The sequence below is a fragment of the Leptinotarsa decemlineata genome, unplaced genomic scaffold (assembly GCF_025532065.1).
Source record: "Leptinotarsa decemlineata unplaced genomic scaffold, Ldec_3_MD MMD2_tig00026328_RagTag_RagTag, whole genome shotgun sequence".
NCBI lineage: Eukaryota > Metazoa > Arthropoda > Insecta > Coleoptera > Chrysomelidae > Leptinotarsa > Leptinotarsa decemlineata.
Genome location: NW_027412688.1, coordinates 23,018,242 through 23,038,845, shown reverse-complemented (window position 1 = coordinate 23,038,845; position 20,604 = coordinate 23,018,242). Strand labels below are relative to the sequence as shown.

General features: G+C 36.1%; 1 protein-coding gene across 2 annotated transcripts in view; it reads right to left on the bottom strand.

The window, feature by feature from the left end:
• LOC111512138 (uncharacterized) overlaps window positions 1-20,174 on the bottom strand; it is a 38,092-nt gene extending 17,918 nt beyond the window's left edge. The window contains exons 1-2 of one of the 2 annotated variants that reach the window (XM_074182438.1): window positions 20,078-20,174; window positions 2,550-2,711 (exon numbers count right to left, since the gene is read on the bottom strand). In XM_074182438.1, coding sequence (XP_074038539.1) covers window positions 2,550-2,711; window positions 20,078-20,167 — 252 coding nt within the window. In that variant the 5' untranslated portion in view covers window positions 20,168-20,174. Of the gene's footprint in view, window positions 1-2,549; window positions 2,712-2,785; window positions 2,935-20,077 lie in introns of those variants that run through there. The other variant, XM_074182439.1, reaches the window with a different exon arrangement.
• Between the last annotated feature and the right edge of the window lie 430 nt (window positions 20,175-20,604).

Below are 20,604 nucleotides of genomic sequence, written 5' to 3'. Positions count from 1 at the left end.
GTATGAACCATACTTATGAAAAGAAGACAAGTTATTGCAGTCAAGATGATGGAAAATAATTTCATGATAATGAAAAGATCAATAGATGAGTACCTGCTACTTCGATTTTCTACAATTCAATTTCAATTCAAGAGCCACCGATAAAAAGCTGTTTCAGCCTTTTGAGCATCATCACCACCGGTCAAGCGATCTTCGATTGAAGATAAACTGAGAAACCAAGGCGAGTACTTCGTAAAAATCACTATGTGAACACAAGCAAGACCACTTATTAGTGCGACACCCAAGATTGCTTGTCAAGTTTTAATGTCAGCGTTGGTGGTTTGACCAATCTTCAAAACTGACAACTGCGTTAGCAGAAATTTCGAAAGTTTTCCAAAAGGCTATCGGAAAATGAATCCTCATATTTCCAGAAAAAACATGAAAACGAAAAAGGTTGACGCAGTCCGCTACATAAATTTCAAATACTTGTTGAAGACTCCATTTCTTCAATTTTCATGTTTGACATTCAACATTCAGATGTCAAACATTATATGTGTTACATTTTGTTCGGTTTCAAAATCTTGCTATCGAATTTATTATTTTTTCAAGTGAATTGTGCCAGCTCTAAAATTTGTACAAAAAAGCAGGCATTATTTTTATTTTAGGTTTTGCTAACAAATCTTGTTTATGTTTCGAGGGTTGCCTTTTACGTTTCGGGATTTGGCAACCCTAGTGTTGCAATCTGACAACTGACAGCTCTATCGTAAAGTTGTACATTTTTGAGCTTATACGTACTCAGAACGTTTTTACATACGCGCGCTATTTGTGTTATTTACAGTAGCCTAAAAGATTTATCTCGGTCCAAAAATGAAATTGAAATGTGAACATTTCCGTGCGATTATTTTTTACAAATTTCGACGTGGATTAACTCAGCAACAGTGCATGGATGAACTTAATTCAATTTTTGGCGATGAAGCTCCATCAAGAACCAGTGTTTATCGATGGTATAGTGAAGTCAATCGTGGTCATAGTTCACTCCAAGACGAATTTCGTGAAAGTCGTCCAAAATCGGTTGTTGTTCCGAAAACCATTGATGCTGTGCACGAACTGATATTGCAAGATTGTCATGTGACCTATGGTGAGAATGAGTCAACCTTAGGCATTAGTGGCACCAGCATACCTTCAATATTGCATAAACATTTGACTTAAAAAAAACTTGTTCGCGTTGGATCTCACACAATTTGTCAATCGCTCAAAAAAAGGCTCGTGTCGATTGGTCGAAGGAAATGCTCAAAAAATACGATCGTGGTGCTTCGAAACACGTCTATGACATCGTGACAGGTAATGAATCGTGGATTTACGCGTATGAGCTCGAAAGTAAACAGCAGTCGACTGTATGGGTGTTTCAAGATGAGCCAAATCCAACACGAAGCACTTCCAAGCAAATGGTCGCCTGTTTTTCGGGAAATCTGGACATGTCGCAACCGTACCACTAGAACAACGCAGAACAGTCACTTCTGATTGGTACACCACCATTTGTTTGCCAGTTGTCTTCCAAGAAATTAGGAAAACCAACCGCCGAAAATGGATCACTCTTCACCACGGCAATGCGAGCTCTCGCACATCGGCTCAAACAACTGCATTTTTGAGCACCCAAAACATCGATTTGATAAGTCATCCGCGTATAGTCCTGACTTGGCACCAAATGACTCCTTTTCATTCCCGCACGTAAAAAACAAACTGAAAGGTCAACGTTTTTCGACACCTGAAGAAGCGGTTGCTGCATTCAGAATACATGTTTTGGAGATATCTCAATCAGAGTGGCAAAAGTACTTCGACAATTGCAACGCATGCAAAATTATATAGATTTTCAATGGGAATATTTTGAAAAACAATAAAGTGATTTTTGATGATTAATATTTGTTTCTGTTCTCTAATCTCGAAATATAAAAGGTACCTCTCGTATTTCGTTTTTCATTATTCTCAAGGGTCTCCCAATCGGGGTTTTCCAGTTGGTATTCTTATGTATGGGCTTTTCTAATCATGACCTTTCCTACCTATGTTAATCCGAACCTCGCCCCCCAATGACCAAGTTGAACCCCTTTTCTAATTACCTAGGTGAAATATTGCTTTTATAAAATCATATCATTACATTTTGAACTTTGTAAGCGTTCAGTCGGAATAAATATTGTCTTGTCCACAGTACATCTTGCCAGTTATTTATCTTATCCTATATTTTGACAAGAGTAAATATAATTCTTGTGTGTATTAGGTATTCATACTCACGATAAAATAATCGTGGGTCAAAACACATTCCTAAATGAAATTTCACTGTGACGCTTTCAATGAAGTATTCTTCATTGCTATGGTAACGCAATATATCATTTTTCCATGGAATTCGTCTTGACTATTCAGATTAGAACACCAATCTTCAGATGGAGAAAACTACATTGAACTTATTTGAATACTCAATAATTCAGGTATTGATATCAAATCTAGTCAATAAGTGTGACAAATAAAAAATCATGTTCCATTTTGAACAAACGAATAATTTATGATATTTTACTCACCGAAAATGCCTGACTCACTTCTTCTGTAACATTCACTTTGAGAGAAAATTCTAATTCTTTGGTTTTTTCATTGCGCGTCAATGCTATGTCATACCACACCATTGGTGAATTCTCAGTCCCTTTGCACATCGCTAGATTTTTCACTGTTAATCGTCGATTGTTCTGAAAATATAAAAAATATTGTTAATTTCTCTGGAATATTTTTCACTCCGGTAACACGTTTCAATTTCTATTACCCGCAATGACTGAGAAAAACGACAGCATTATTCGCACCATCTGATAGCGCGAGTGTCAGTTTGAAATTTCATTACTGAAACAAAACGAATAAACATAACCGATCGTGATTTTCAGGACCCCAAAATGTCATATGACGTGTCTACGTCCGTTGTTTTACTGTTTTCTTGGAGCTATCAAGATGTCTGAGTCAATTTAAAAAGTACAGTGAAATTGTAATGATAAGGAACCTTATACATCAGGGTTGGTTGACGGAAACATGAGTCTTTTTATTTCTTAATCGATATTTCATTAAATGAAACCATCGATGAACGAAATGAATTTGATGAATGATGAAACCGTAAATGTACCCTAAATTTTCTAGCGTCTTTTGAAAAAAAATGCAATTCAGGTATCTGCTTTCTTTGTCAGGGAATGGTGTAATAATATATTTTTTGTTATGGACTATTGTAATTTGTTTTTTAGCATAGAATTTTCGGAAACTGAAGTTGTTTGAATGGAAACCTAGTATTTTGAAATTAATATCAGAAGTGATCTTGAAAAATATATTATTTTCAACCCCTTGAAAACGCCCGAGTACAAATATTTTACTATTAATCGACCGGCTTTCGGGGAAAAACCAAGTTACATCACATAGTATAACATACTTGCTTCAATTGAAAGCAAAATATACATATACACCATATATGTATTGAGCAATTTTTCCGAATGTGATGAAAGTTTTTCAAATATTTGAGCAAAAATAATTATATCTTCAATATTGTTACGTTTTAACCCGTGGGTTAATTGACTACACTGAATAATCAAACTAAATGAAGAAAAGAAAATTGAAACATTCTATGTTTTTTACCACTTCTATTTGTAACTAACGTTACTGCAGTTTCGTCTTATAAAGACATTTTCAAACTTATACATTTTTAGTTCAATGTAGAGAATTGGAATTTTCTATGTTTTTCACCACTTTTATTTATAACTAACGTTACTGCAGTTTCGTCCTATAAGGATATTTTCAAACTTACATTTTTAGTAAAATGTATATGTTTGAAAATATCCTTATACATCAAACTAAAAATGTAAGTTTAAAAATATCCTTATAGGACGAAACTGCAGTAACGTCAGTTACAAATAAAAGTGGTAAAAAACATAGAAAGTTTCATTTCTCTTTTCTTCATTAATTAATCAATTGATTATAAGAAATTAAATTTTTTTGAGCATTTTTTAAAATTATTTTCTCATAAATACAAGTATTCTACTTAAAAAGCATACACTTATTCATTTGCATGCTATTTCCTGAGCTTTCCAACTGATTAAGTTCAATGAATTAATAAAAAATTAAAAACAATATTGTTTTTATCAGATTAAGTGAATCCCTCTGAATAGTCGTCACATTATGAGACATCACGTCTAAAACATAAAGATGAACCATATATATCTTAATGTGACGCGCTGACTACTCCGCTCGGATGCAAGAATCCAATCTTATCATCATCGACTACTCAACTCTTTCAAAAACATCAAGATCTTTTCTGATTGCGTTACACCCAGAAAATTGAATATTTGCAGCCGTTTGTAGCAATCGGAATGTTGTTGATAGGTTGTTAACGAAATTGGTAAGTCCACTGTAGTACACTTCTCTTTTATTCCGGCTACGTTGAGGGGTTCAAAATCATCAAAATTATCATTTTCGAAATTATTTTCTGCCCCTTATCTTCGAAACAAAGCACCATATCAAATATCATCAAAGGAAAAAGTATCCTCAGAATAGTCCAAAGGAATAGTCCAATCATTTTTTGCCGTCTATTTGATAAAAACCCTGTATGAAGCATAGATAATGTATATTTCAGTTGGTGAAGACACGCCTAATAATAGGGGAGCCCAAGCAGGGATTTTGGGATCTACTGAAGCGTGGCAGATTAATATACAGGGGGATACCTTATACCCAGTTGAGTACCTCCACCAAATATGAGCCCCATATATAAGGCCGTCTGTGGGGGATAAAGGATCAGATTAGTAAAAAACAACTGATCACCAGAAATTCTCGAGAGCGTCGGATTAAGGTAGGGCGAGTTGATTACTTGCTAAAAAGTGTATATTCCAGTAATCTGGCAATTTGAGAGTGACGTAAAGATAGGGGAGGGCAGCAAAGTTGTAAAAAAATAACGTCATTTCGACATTCTCGAGCGCAGCTAATTTTTTTTTTAATGTGAAGGAAATATTTCAAGGATAATGGAAAATATATGATTTGACGATTTCCGCAAGCCGAAATAACAAAAATTCGTCGATAAAGTTTAATGCGTGCAGCTCTGTGATACCTATATTTCCCTCTTCGAGTTTCTATTCCTCTATTCTCTATTCACTTTTTCTCTATATATTGCTGTCTCACTCCGTCCCCACTCTGAATTCTGTTGCCATGACGCCATCACATCTGATCACAGAGATTCGTTCGTGATGAAGATAAAGATGATGATCAATTAATCAATTAATTGATGGATGTAGCCGTTACTATGTGGTGGGAAATCATAATGAAGAAAAGAGAAATTAAACTTTCTATGTTTTTCACCACTTTTAGTTGTAACTAACGTTACTGCAGTTTCGTCCTATAAGGACATTTTCAAACTTATACAATATATAAGGACATTTTCAAACTTATACAATATATAAGTTTGAAGTTGTCCTCATAGGACGAATCTGCAGTAACGTTAGTTACAAATGAAATTGGTAAAAAACGTAGAAAGTTTCATTTCTCTTTTCTTCATTAATTAATCAATTGATTATAAGAAATTAAATTTTTTTGAGCATTTTCTAAAATTATTTTCTCATAAATACAAGTATTCTACTTAAAAAGCATACACTCATTCATTTGCATGCTATTTCCTGAGCTTTCCAACTGATTAAGTTCAATGAATTAAAAAAAATTAAAAACAATATTGTTTTTATCAGATTAAGCGAATCCCTCTAGATAATAGTCAGATTATGAAGCAGCACGTCTAAAACATAAAGATGAACCATATATATCTTAATCTGACGCGCTTGAGTATTTCAAAATGACGAATGTTTTTTGCACATTATAATAATGGCAGCGAGTTTGCGTCAGATCGAAATCGTCAGATCATTGAATGAGAGCTTTTTTTGTTACACTTAACACCCCCTTAGAAAATCCGACGCGCTCGAATATTTTTTTTTTCTTTTCACTTTTAACCCTTACGTACAACCACCCACATCATGCGAACGATCAGATTAACATACCAACATTATTGAAAATACGTGTGACATTGATGCTATCAATATCTGACGCGCTCGAGTATGTCCATGAAACAGTATTTTTTTACATATTTGAAAATTTATAGCCGCTTCCCCCACCGATGAAAAGGTATATATTATATAACATTTTTTCTTCCTATCCTATTGTACAGCGAAACACTTGATGCGTTTTCGTAAAACTATTTTCGCAATAAACAAATTTCGCAAATAACAATGATTTAATTTTTTTCGTTCACTCTGAGGATTAAATGAATCTTGAAATTTCTCATGTTTATTCAGTTTCAATTCCTATTTATATTCGTGACTACTTATGCAAGTTTGTGTATCAGTGATAATTCCAAAATGAGTTCAGATTTAGTATTATAGTAACAATCAAATGGAAAACGCCTAAGAAATTTTATCACAAGTTTGAAACCAAAGACGGCAAATAACATAGCTCAAAAGGGTGAAATATTTTACAATCATTGACATATTTTATTTCATTTCTCGAATTATCCGAATTTTCTTTCAATTGTGATGAAGTCAAATGAAAAATACCAGTATCAGAAAAGTACCATTATCTTTGAACACGATTGATTGAAATTCTCATACAGTTGAAATTGAGCAAAAATCAATACAAAAGAATTGATTTCGATATGTATTATTATTTTCATTCAATTTTGTGACAAATGAGTATATTACAAAGTTGTCAGTAAATAACATGTGACACTCAAACTTATAAATGAGGTAGGTAGGGCAGAAAGTCTTGAATCTTTAACAATAATATTTATTATTTTGAATTATAAATACTTTTGATTTCAATTTAATTTAGCACTAATCGGTGCACAATATTTTCGGTTAACCTGTCTTTAGTTAACACAAATTGATTCGACGGTTTCCCTACACGTGAACATACAACATATAGTGGTCCATGAGAAAAACATGGATTTCGTCGCTTGCAATTTCTTTGATTAGAGACCGAGAAGTGTTCTTTATTAGGGTAAAAATCAACAAAATCTCAACAGTTTTCACAATAGGTCCTTACTTGCTAAAGTTACAATATTTCAACCCCCTTATCTAATACTTAACTAAACGATACAGAATACGTTGCTCAGTTTCCCTGCCTGTCTCTCCTTTCAGGCTCTACTGGCAACCACATAACTACATGAGAGATCTTATCTAACTTAATTCTAAGCTAATTCTTCATTATTTACAGAACGCGGGTCAAGATGCTCTTGACCTTCACGTGGAGATGGAGCGGGTCTCAAGTCGTCCACGTGGATGACCCGATCTATACCACCTTTGTTTACGATGTAAGTGCTGGGGCCGAGTTGCCTTCGGACTTGACAAGGGGTAGTCCAGGTTGGGCCAAAATTCTTGCGAGCTTTGCGATCGTAGTTTCTGCACAACACCCACTGGTCTGGTGCGAACGTAACGTTGGGCACCTTATCCTTGTCAGGAAATCGCTTACCCCGATATGCACGGGAGCTCTGCTGGGCTTCCTCTATGCGTTGGGCACGGTTCTCGTTCAAAGGCCTTCGCTTCCTTTGTAGAGGGGTGTCCCAATCGCCAGGCCGAGGTAATTCATAACCCAGCAAGAGTTGGCAAGGAGTAACATTAGACGCCGCGTTAGTTCGGGTTCGCAAATTGAAGATGATTTCTGGGAGGCATCGCTCCCAGTGCGACTCGTCTCTGCCTATCAAGGCAGCCCGCAACATCTTTTTCAACTCTTGGACTCGCCTTTTCACAGGGTTTGCCTGCTGATGGTATCTCGGGCTTGTTCGCATAATAATTTCATGCTTTTGGCAAAACTGCTCCCAGTTTCTGCCTAGGAACATCGCGGCACTGTCTGTTATATGCGTCTCCGGAAATACCCAACGATAGCATACTTCTTGCGCAAGAAACTCTACCACTGTAGCAGACTGGACAGATTCCGCCGTGCGGAATTCCACCCACTTGCTAAAACAATCCGTAGCCATCATTATATATCTATTACCCTTTTCCGTAGGTTTATAAGGGCCAAGGACATCGACCGACACCATCTGCCAGGGACGGTCTGGCTTGGTCATGATAGCGCTTTATTAGTTTGTCCCAGCAGCGCCTGGGGACTAATAGTCTCTTGGCATCCTGGTTAGGTCCTATATAATATAATAAATCGTTTTCCATCCGGAAATCATGTAGGATCCTCTGTTCATATTCTGTTGGATCGGGGTTCGCTCGGGCCCTCTCTATCCGAATCCTAAACTGCCTCACACTATCACTTGTGCGTTGTAGTTCAGCGACCTCCTCGAACCAAGTCTGCATCTGGTTCAACGACTCGGGGTCACTGGCTACTACACAAACTTAGTCACACACATTGAACAGCTCACTCAGCTCGTCTGCGAGCTGGAGCAAGATTTCATCCTCAATTTCGCTGTGTGTCTCAGGTTCTCTGTGGGGAAAGAACATTCTCTCCACGTCCGTGTCGAGGTCCATATTGGTTTGTGTCTGATTCGGATTTCGAGATAAGAAATCAGGTAACTGAACTCTCTTACCCGGGATATGCTCTACCTTAAAGTCATATTCTTGAAGAAGCAAAGACCAACGCGTCAGCTTGGCCTTCTCGTCTTTCATTTTATCCAGCCATAGCAAAGCTGAGTTATCGGTGAACAGGGTAAACTTTCCGTCTTGGAGATAGTGCTTATATTTTTTTATCGCCCACACCACCGCGAGGCATTCCGTCTCGTTAATGTGGTATTTTCTTTCAGTGGCGTTTAACTTGGCGCTACTATAGGCAATAATTCTCCTGGTACCTTGGGGATCCATCTGGAAAAGCACTGTGCCTATGCCAATATGACTGGCGTCAGTCTGAAGGCCATACGGAAAGTCGGGGTTTGGACGTGCCAATTCTAAGGGCTATGAGACAGCTTCTTTGATGTTTTGAAAACTTTCCTGCGCTTCCTTACTCCAGGAAAACTTTCTCTTTTCGTCTATAAGGTCAGTTAATGGTGCAGCCATCTCTGCAAAATTCGGGATATACTCTCTAAGCCATCCTGCTGTGCCCAGAAAGGCGCGCACCTGCTTAACACCTACACCTGCACCTGCCATCCAAAATGGCATTTGGATGGGGACAACCAGAGCCCATGGAGCCGGAGTCTCTCTAGGATTAGTTGCAAATGGCCACAATGTTCCTGCAGGTCGTGCGAGTATACTATGATGTCGTCCAGGTAGACCTTGCAAAACCTGTCCACACCTGTATATCGATGCATATTACTTAGCTCCTAGGGCGCTAAGTGGAGTTGCTGAGAACATTACAAAAACTAAGTATCTCGTCAAAATGAACAACATTTTCCTATAAAATGTTTAACGAAGAATGACTCGTTTTAGAAATACAGATTGTTGAAATTTTTCAAAACATGGTAGGTTTTTGTCATAAGTTTTTTGCAATTTTAGTTATTTTCATCAAACTTTATACGCGTTATAACCGTACAGACTTCTTCTAAACCGAGCATTATCGAACTGCTTATTCAATCCAAATTTTAAAAAATTGTCAGGTTTAATTATTCAATTAGAAAGTGCTACATTTCGTAGTTTGTAAAAAACAATACGGAGAAGTACTATGTTATTTATTAGGAAAATAAACATATAAAAATTGAACGAAACAACTATTACAACAACTATTCAAAGTGACGACCCCCAACAGTGATACAAGCTTCTGCTCTCCTCATCAAAGGATTCCGCACCTGTTGAAAAATGCCCGGAGTGTTTCTTATCGTTTCGCAAAAAGCTATGATGCATAAACTAGTGATTGTAGGTGTCCACAAAAAAATCGACGGGATTGAGGTCCGGTGACCTCGGGGGCCACTGCTCAGTGTCGTCTCTTCCTAACCATCGTTGGGGACATGCTACGTCTAAAAAATTTCTTGCTATCACGCTAAAATGAGCAGGAGCTTCATCGTGCATAAGCCAAAAGTGATTTCGGAGACCAATGGGATCATCTTCCATAAGTTGGGGAAGCTTGTGTTCCATAAAATGTAGGTAAGCATCTCCATTCAAACGTAAGGGGAGAAAATAGGGCGCAATTAAATAATCTCCAATTATGCCTACCCATACATTGAAAGAGAATCTGTCTTGGAAATGAGTTTGCGTTATTGCATGTGGGTTATCTTCCGCCCAGATGTGGTTGTTATGGAAGTTTTTTCGATAGAATTTGCGGATGTTATAGACTTTTCTTCAAAGCCATTGAGCAAATTCGATACGTGGTTGGAAATCACGTAGCGTAAGTGTCTGGACACGCTGAATATGATAAGGATAAAATTCTGTAAACTGTCATGTGAGTCACATTTAAAGTTTGACTAATTTTTCTTGTACTTGTCTCTGGTTGTTCACACATTTCTTCGAGAACCGCTTCCTCCAATTCTACAGTTCTTTTAGTCCAAGGCCGTCCTACTGCAGATTTTGTTTCAAAACTTTCAGGTTCGGAAAGTCGCCGGATAAGATTCGCAAATGTCGCTGCACAAGGAGTCACGCGTTGGGGATACCTTTCCTGATAGATGCGTCTGGCCTCGCTTGAATTTCCGTCAGCCAAGCCGTATGCAAAAACCATATCAGCCATTTTAGCATTCGTAAAGTCGGGCAAGGTACCAAAAAATCACTTTATGAACTCCGAACTGTGATTTTGTCAATGAATGGTTGAAAATGTGACAGCGAACTTTTGTTTTTATGAATAAACTTTCATAGCCTACTCGATTCAATTGACTCAATTTGCAAGCGGACAGTGACAAAAATTATTGAAATCAAAGTAAAGTAATATGCATCGATATAGAAAATTGTGAATATTTCGAAAACGATAACCTCCAGCATTGTTGATGTGTACCTTTTTTACTTGGGAAAGGTTTGGAATTTAGGTTTTTTCATGAAAAGTACCAAAAGTTTACTGTCAAAAAAGTTAGAACAATTTGAAATAAATAATGACAGCGTACGCTAGATGTTTTATGAAAATTAATACGAAATTATGATTTCCCACGTCAAAAAATCCCCGGGTACTGAATTTCATGTAGATAACTTATTTTCTGCAAAAGTTATTTTCAAAAAGTGAACAAAAAAATTCAATTTCAACACCCCGTATCTCCGAAACGAAGCATTCTCGGACACAAGTTCATATAGACTTTTTTTCTTTAAATTGTCTCAGGTATACGTCATTTGAAAATTTTAACATACTTATGTTACACCCTATATATTAGATTAGACAATGGAAATCCGAACTGATGAAATGCACCACGAAACATTGTCGAACATTTTCAAACAAATGTTAAACCTACAGATCATATCGTTTAGAATAAACAAATCATTTCCGTTTCTGAAAATTATAATAAATTTTCCCTTTTTCGGAGATCAGTTTAAATTCCATTGTTTATTGTTTTCACTACATACTAAGAGAGCATTATCGTCTGATATATCCATTAGTTGATATTTATTGTTTTATTGTTTGCACTGTGATAAATGTATGCAGAATCGTATGCAATATCGGTCAAGATATTGGTCTGGAAAATATAGTTGCTGTTATTCAACAAATTCTCACAATTATAAATGTTGAGAGAGCTGAATGTATTCAATCCTGGTTGAAATATTTATCACATAAATATATTTGTATCTTCTCGAGTCGATCAATGTGGACACTACTTCGTTTTCAGAGTTTCGGTTTTTTACTTTGCAGTTTGCAGCGATAAGTAGAGATGAAAATCAATCACTCATTAGATTGTTCAGTCATATCACCCATCATCCACACCAAGCAGTCGTGCTACGCAAATTGACAATTTACCAAATTTAGTGAATCAGATTCCTGTTTTGATGAACCTGCGTATTCGATTAATTTCATAGAAACGAGATAAAATTCACCAGCACTCTGAATGATAATCACACCTTTCCATCCACTATGGGATAAAATGGGGAATTCAGCATATCAGACAATCTTCGATCCGATTAAAAATGAAAGATTTGAAAGTTTCAGTACTGAATCTGGGATAAATGAACCAAGTTACAATCTGCTTTAACACCCCGATAAAATATCGAAGCTTTCCTCGTTAAAGTTCAGGAGTTCGGAACATTCCATGATAAATTCATAATGGGGTATGTAAAATAAACACCACTCCTCGAAACCGGTGGTGGTGAGAAGGGCTCAAGTTTATATTTTGTATATTAGTCAACGGTAATGTATGATTGATGTCAATAGCCCTAGCGAGTTGAATGAATCAAGAAAATCAATCATCCATTTCTTTGAAACCGACGAATGATAATAAAATACAGGGTGTTTTATATGTCCGAAGTGGCTTAGTTTCTGAGATATGGGGCGTTGAAGTTTAAGTAGAACGGTGTTTATAAAATATCATAAATATACTTACACCGATTGGATTGCCAAGGTTATTTAACACATTTATTCAACCCGAACGAGATTGAAATTGATAGGTCCAATGGACACCACAGCCAGCAAGATTAAGAAACAAGCAACTACTGATTTTCTTATAGTTTTTCACTTTCCAGATTAAGCAACTAAAAATACAACTTTTTCGTCACGTGTGTTTTTTCCATATGAAGCTTCGTATTCGAGAAAAAAATCACTTATCCATAGACAACATAAAATAAAAACCAAAAGTAAATAATAAACAATTTCGACTTTATAGTGAATGAGCAAAATGTCCACCTTCTGATAGAATATACGACTGCAATTGATTTGTCATTGCTTGTCTGACACTTTCAAAAATATCTGAAGTGTCCCTTATGACATTGCAATTGTTAATTATTCGATTCCTCAAGTCATTCACATCTGAATGAGAATCTGAAGGATCCATATCAGGATTGCGAGCTGGCCATGCAATTTTAATGTCCAATCCAGCGATTGGGGTAGGAAATGTCGTGATGCTAATGAGCAAGACAATGAAATGAGCTATAGCCTCGTCGTGCATTAACCAAATGTTGTCTCTCATAAGTACCGGCACTTCCTCTGACAGAATGGGTATATGATCTCGCAAAAAGCCCGTATAGAATTCACCTGTTGATCTTACTGATGATCCTTGAAGGATCTTCTTCTATCGTATCAAGTATAGCTTCTTCTAGTTCAAGCTTTGTTAAAGTTTATAGTCTTCCACCATCTGCATCTCCATAAAAACTCACATAATTTTGCATGTAGCGTTCCAAATGTTTTAGCACCTGAAACTACTCTGTTACGATATCTGCCCTAGTAAATTCTCCGCGCTTTTTCCGCATTTTCATTTGCTAATCCACAAATAAAGTGCATGTCAGCCCTTTCAGCGTCAGTAAAATAATTCATGATGGAACCACTGCTAATTGACAACTCTGACTTTCACTGATATTATGACACTATCACTGTCAGCTGGTCTTCAAAGTAAATGTTCATGAGTAGCAAAGTGGCTTAATATTTTTTTCTCGAAAACAAAGCTAGATATTGAGGAAACACAAAGACGAAAACATTGTATTTTCAGTTGATGAATCTAAAAATATGAAACACTATGAAACAACAAGTCAGTGGCGTACTCTGATGGCGACTACCTCGCCGAGCTGGCGTTCAGGTTTTCTGTCTTCGTGTTGCGCTAGATCTGTCCTTACAAGGAGGGCCGTGCCACCCGCGACTCTACGAACCACTGGCCTGTTGTTCCTGTAAGTATTGTAGTCTGGAATGCGGAAATTTTGGTAATCCTGAGCCTTATCTCCTGGCTTGCCACAACGTCTATGTTCAACCATGATAGCAGTTCCATGAGCTTGTCCTTTCGTTCTGTGGCGCCGTGCCATTGATATTTCACGATACGATTGTTATGTAATCCGTTAATCCATTAATGTCTTCCGGGTTTCTGTACTAATGCAACTAATATCGCTTGCGCAATTTTCTTCTGCTGAGTCGTTAGTTGATTCATCAGGTTGTTCAGGTCTTCACTCCTTCCGGTCGTTGGCGCATTCGGTGGATTCCTTCTGCTCTCAGGCTCAGGCCTGAAGTACCTAAGGTGAAAATTTCCCTGAGCCATTTTTGCATACCACTCTGAAAATTGTTTCTAAACTACAGGATGTATAGTACAGGATGTTTCCTAAATACATGCTAATATTCAATGAACTTTGGTTTTATTTTTTTTAAACTACATGAAACATATCTGAATCATCGGTTACTGAATTAACAAAATAATTTTCGCGATGGATTCAAAGTGATTATGAATCATACAACGGTTGAAATCCCCACTACTTCATAGCAATTCTGATATAGCTTTTGATGAAAAAATAAAATCATTGCATCAGAAGGAAAAAAAAAACAATTTTATGTATTTCTCAACAATAATTTGTATACATTTCAATACAGTTATATAATCGGAAAATCTGAATTCCTTTTGGAATGTTGAAATAAAAGTATATGGAATGCGAAAAAATCTGTTGCATTAAATGTTGAAAAGTCAACCGTCTTCAAATATGAATGCCTCTGCTTTGCTCTCATGTACTAACGTAGCCATTTTTGATAGTTTCACGATATCATTTCCCAACTGTTCTTCAGTGGGATGTGACTAAATGGTCCAAGATGGCTGTACAAATAGATCGGAACTATTGAAGTCTGGCTGTGGTCCTGGTTGGAATATCCACTTGTTCTGTCTTACTGAACTGATAATGTTGACGAATCATCTTCGAAAAACTGCCCTCAATTTTATCCGTTCAACGAATCACAAAAAAATCATATCTAATTAGAGATTCGTGGCTTATTCCGGACAACTACTCCTGATGACGGAATTACAAGAGTTAATGATAATTTTCTTCAGCTCAGAAGGGATAATTGTGGGAGGCTCAGTATCATTCCAGTATCGAATGATGTATTTTCATTCACTTTTTGAAGAAATCTCTGACAAAAAATCGCCCGTAATTGATTGTCGCGAAATACTAGAACCTCAATCATTTGAATAAAAGTATATAACAAAATAACATGGAGAAATCGAAAGCGGTTCATTTTTTGAGGAGAAATTAATTTGTTGGGAGAAAAGTGTTTTTGGCTTTCTACTTGAACGAGAATAAAGAAATATACAATCAAAAATCCTTTTTGCCTAGACGAAAACATGAAGACATTTCCAAACGAGAATATATGATATATTGAATTCGTCCCCAACTTTCCTCGTGCTCAATCAGCGATCTTCCTCAACCAAATTCAAAACCGCTATATATTTTTCTGATGTTCCCACAGCAAGTTCTACTAACTTTTAGATCATTGATTTGTTCAGAACTTTTTCAGGGCACAACCTGAATGTGAGAGCCTGAATATTCGCCATTCGCAGAGCAGAAAAGGTCTTTCTTGTTATACCTGAATTATCATAAGGATGTTATCATAAGAAAATTCAGCGAACAGTAGTTCAGAATGGGCTGAAAAATAATTTCACTTAATATCAGCCGAGATTAGGTAAATTGCATAAAGCGTGTTTATGTTGACTCAGGTAGTCTGGTGTTTGGTAAATTGTCAATAACATTGTCGACCTCTTTCCACCTGACGTCATGCTGTTTGCTATTCTCGAACTTCTTAGAATGGGATTCTATATTCGGTTGAGTTTCACAGATTCTTTTTTCTGTTAAAAGTATCTGTATGGTCGATCTCTATTACTTTCCGTACCAGCCGGCTATGGTATCTCTGGATGGAGGCAATGCATTTCGTGTTTTCAAACATAATTGTGTGGTTTCTTTCACTAAGTGCGAGTTCCGCCACAGCTGACTTGTCCGTTTGTCCTACTCTGCAGTTTCTTTCATGTCTCTTCAGCCTGGTTCCTATGGATCTTTTGGTGGTATACCTTCCCACGAGTGCATGGTATGCGATATACCCCTGCTGCTAAAATAAAACATTCATTTCACTCCCGTAAACCCAATAGATATTTGCGAAATAATATCTAGGCTGAAAAACACAAATGATGTGGGAATCGATTGCATTTCTACAAAAATCATAAAACATATTATGAACTTTATTTGTGAACCTCTGGCATTTGTGATAAATATTTCAGTGGAAACAGGAATTTTCCCCGACAAACTGAAAATTGGATCGGTTACGCCGGTTCTCAAAAAAGGTGATCAAACTATAATTGAGAACCATAGACCTGTAACAGTACCTACACTACTGTGTAAAATAGTAGTATCTACAATGAAATTCTAGTATTCTTAGATCGGTTTGGCATCATTTCTAAATTTCAGCATGGTTTTTTGCCCAGGTAGGTCAATGGAAAGCCCAAGTATATTTATGACTCACTTGATGAAGGAAAGTATGTTGGTGCTCTTTTCTTTGACCTATCGAAAGCTTTTGAAATGGGTTTCAGAGGTATCTTTCTACAGTGGCTCAGGTCGTACTTGACTCAAAGGAAAATACATGTTGAAATTGATAACTGTTACTCTCAATCGTATGTCATAGACCTAGGAGTTCCTCATGGCTCTATTTTGGGACCACTCATTTTTTTACTATATATCAATGATATGCCGAATTATATAAGCACAAATTGTAGTGTCTTATATGCGGATGATACAACTTTAGCAATTGATGCTGATAGCTCCGAGGAACTTCAAGAAAAGCTTAACGTATTGTCGTTTGAATTCACAACCTGGTGCAGAAAAAATCATTAGTTGTGAATTCAAGCAAAATAGTGGTGATTCAATTTTACTATAGAACGATAAAAAAAATTAGACCACTTGTGGTCGGGGTAGGAAAAGAGATTGTTGCATCATCAGACAAAACCAAATTTCTTGGTACGGTCATAGATAGCAACATGTCGTGGGAGTCAAGTATAGCTCAAGTGAATAAAAAAGTCAATTCGGGGTACTATGCTATTAGACAATTGAGATCGGTATTCAACAGAAAACAGCTCTTAAATGTTTATTTTGCCCTTATATAGTGTCACATCTCATCGCTGTGTGGGGTTGCTCCTCCAAGCTCCATAGAATTTTTGTGTCCCAGAAAAGGGTTATACGACAAATATTCAAATTAGAGTGCCGAGAGTCTTGCAAAAAAACTTTTGTTGAAAATGGCATTATGTGTGTACCATGTATTTGTGTACCATGTATTTACAAGTGCATACGAGTATTGAAGAAATATTCACACGATCACCATCGAAACTCTGAAATTCATTCGTACCCAACGGGACATGGTAATTTGATAAGACTTCAAAAAGACTACACCGTTTTTTAAAAAGTGTCCATCTTTCGCAGGTGCGAAATTTTTCAATAATATTTCTGTAAATATAAGAAATGAAAAAAAAATTAATATTTTCAAAGTCAAACTGAAAGAGTTCTTGATCAACGGTTGCTTTTACAGTACAGCAGAATATTTGAGTCAATATGAGGACTGATAATACAAGAGTTGATAATGAAATATGCATTGTGAAATATTCTATATGTGTGTTTTTGTGTCATATATATGTAAATGTGTGTTTGTGCATATATGTATGTATTTCATTTTCCATGTGACGTATCCTATATCATTTTGTGATCTTGAAGGATTCAATAAACATTTTTATTATTATTATTATTATAATGTGTGTCTTTTGTCTTCAGTCGACCTGAGGCTTCATTCTATTTTCTTGGGGACTTCGAAAATCTTCATAATGTTGTTTTTTCTCAAGACAGGTATATATGGTAGAAAACAAACATTCAGAATAAAAAAAAATATCTCTGTTTGACCACACATATAAAGTTAGAGATAAGAACCACAAGTCGATTCATATTGTCCGGTTCTCTTTAAAAACTGGACTTTGTCTTCGGTATCGTCAGTGAATTTGTCAAAATAATAAATTTTAGTTTCATTCACATCGTACTTCTTCAGTATACGAGCAAAGTAAGTCAATATTCTAAGACGCTCATTATCGCTTCTTGAAGCTGGATAGACCTTGTTCAAAGATTGTTTCTGAATTCTGTTGAGAAAAATGAAGTCAGTTATATTCACGTCATTACTGTTGTAGAAGGCAATTTGTTCAGCGAAAAAACTCTCTGCGAATTAAATTCCAAAATTCTATAAAGCATCCTATTGAATGCTACTTATATAAATGTGCCGAGAAAATATGTATGGGAATATCCATGTGAGATGGTTTGTGAATGATTGCAGAGTCAGAATTACTAATAAAATTCATCACATATAGTCAAAGGCATATTTGAAAACTGGCTATAAATCAAATCATCTGAAAGAACAATCTCTTCAGGCCATTCTCAACTCCCTACACTATAGGTTAATAAACTGACACCTATCAGCAAACAACTAATACCCTGGCTAAAACCACAAATGGCTTTGGATTATATCCGACAGGTGTCAGTGTAGAATTTTTCACTGAAGTTATTTCTGCATATGGCGATACAATTGCTGCAATAGATATTCAATTATTGAAACACACTTGCAGACCGTTTCCGGGCTGTTTGGCCACTCGTAAGTGCAAGTTAGTGTTCATCATCAACATAAAGTCGATGATTTCCGATAATTGAAAATCGAATTCCTTCCGAGTATAATTTCTCGAACTAGGTTGAAGCGGACAAAAAACATCAAGTATGCTATCGCACATCTGTGTGTGAACGAGGTAACCAACCCCATATCTGAAATTTGCTCAATCATTCGTATAAATAAAAAACTTTTCACATATAGTCAGTGGGCATACTTGAAAACTGGCTGTAAATCAAATCATTTGAAAGAACAATTTGTTCAGGCTAGTTGAGTTGAGTTGAGGATATGCAGTTGTTTAGTACCTCATCCACTAGATGGAGTGACATTTTTAATTTTCGCTTCAATTAAAGACAAGAAATGAAATACTCTGAAATAATTTTGATTTTCAATTATGGAATATCACTGACTTTAGGTCGATGATGGTCACTATATTGCTCTAACGAGTGGCTGAGGAGCCCGAAACCGGTCTGCATGTATGACCGTTCCAAAATTGATGGTCGACTCTTTCAGTTGTATTACCAATTGCATATGCAGGAAATTTTCTATGAACATTCCTGCACTGACACCTGACGGATATAATCCAATGCCGATCGTGGTATTAGCCAGTAGAGTAATTGTTTTCTGATAGGCGTCAGTCCATTCAATCTACTGTGTAGGTATATCCGAGACGGGCTCGAACATTTAAAGTTCATTTCTTTAGATTTGTTCACTGCCTCTCTTCAAGCATAGCCCACCAACTAATGGGAAAGCTATTGAGACAACTCGAATGATTATCAAATGAAACTCAATGAACAGATGCAAAATGAACGAATGAAAAACGAATTGCTACTGATTCCCATAACATCACGAAAATAAGACTCCTCAATTCAAACAGAAATCTCAAAATTGTGAATTAAATTCATGTCAAGTGAGTCGAATGAGTCGGGTGCCTGTTCTGTGGTCTCTTGCCAGAGCACGATACATTCCAACAATGAAATTATGGGGTTAAATACAAGTTCAGTCATTTACTCACTCTGTTCATTTGTGTCTTCATTAAATATAATTTCAAACAAATGTTTTTGCTGGAATTTTTCTTTATTCAGGTTATGAAATTGATTTGATTTGAAAGTTATTTTATTGATGCATTCAGCTGAGAATATTTGAGGAAATAATGTTTTCAAATACCACCTCCCTTAAAAATTTTCTAAGATGAATTTCTTCAAACTAAAACTTTCTTATTTTTCATCAATACATATCGAGCAACCAGCAATAGGTAAAATCACTTATTCTTCGAACTTGTGGTTTCATCAGGCTGTTTGCTTTGGTATCGCTAAATAACAAGCTTTTTATCAGAAACTGTAAATTCATCAATGAAATTTTGGAGTCTTGTGATATTTCTTTCGAAAAATATTTCGGTCTTTCATCTTGTCAATTTTCTCTCTATTTCATGATTTTCTGCTGGTCACAAAAAAGGGGACGGATTAAAAAGTCATATTTCACCTTGATCACAATGAAAATTTCCTAAAAAACTTACATACTAATAGAAATCATAGTTACAGCAATTCACATAAATATTCGAGTCGAAAACATCTAGAGAGTCATCAGTTTCAAGAATAAATCATTAGACGATACTACAAAGTGGTTTTAACTTACGTACTATATCTACTCCCCATATATAATGAAAGTGAAAAAGCAGCAATTGTAGTTGGATAAATACACCTAGAGTGAAGCTTCGGCCCATTTTCATGATAACTAATATTTACTATTGAGAACAATTTATGTCACTACACGAAATATTTAACTAATGATGATTACTCTTACGATACGAATCTGGTGAATGTAGAATGTGAATGAAAAATTATGATGATTTTGTGCAATTTACGGGCTCATTTCACGAGATGATTCCATCAATTTGTAATTAGGGAAATGATTTTAAAGCATTTCTCGATATGTTTGCTGTAAATAATGGTGTTATGACACAATTCAAACATAAGGTAATGGTCGACATGGAGTTTTTGTCAATATAAAAAACTGTTACATTACTGGTGTTCGGAAAAATATGAAAGATTGTTTTTCGAAATGGAACTGTTTTGTTGAATCAATTATTATCGAAGAGATTTCATTGCGCCATTGACATTTTTTTAGTACATCGAATTTTTCATGTTCTGGTAGATAAAGATTTTC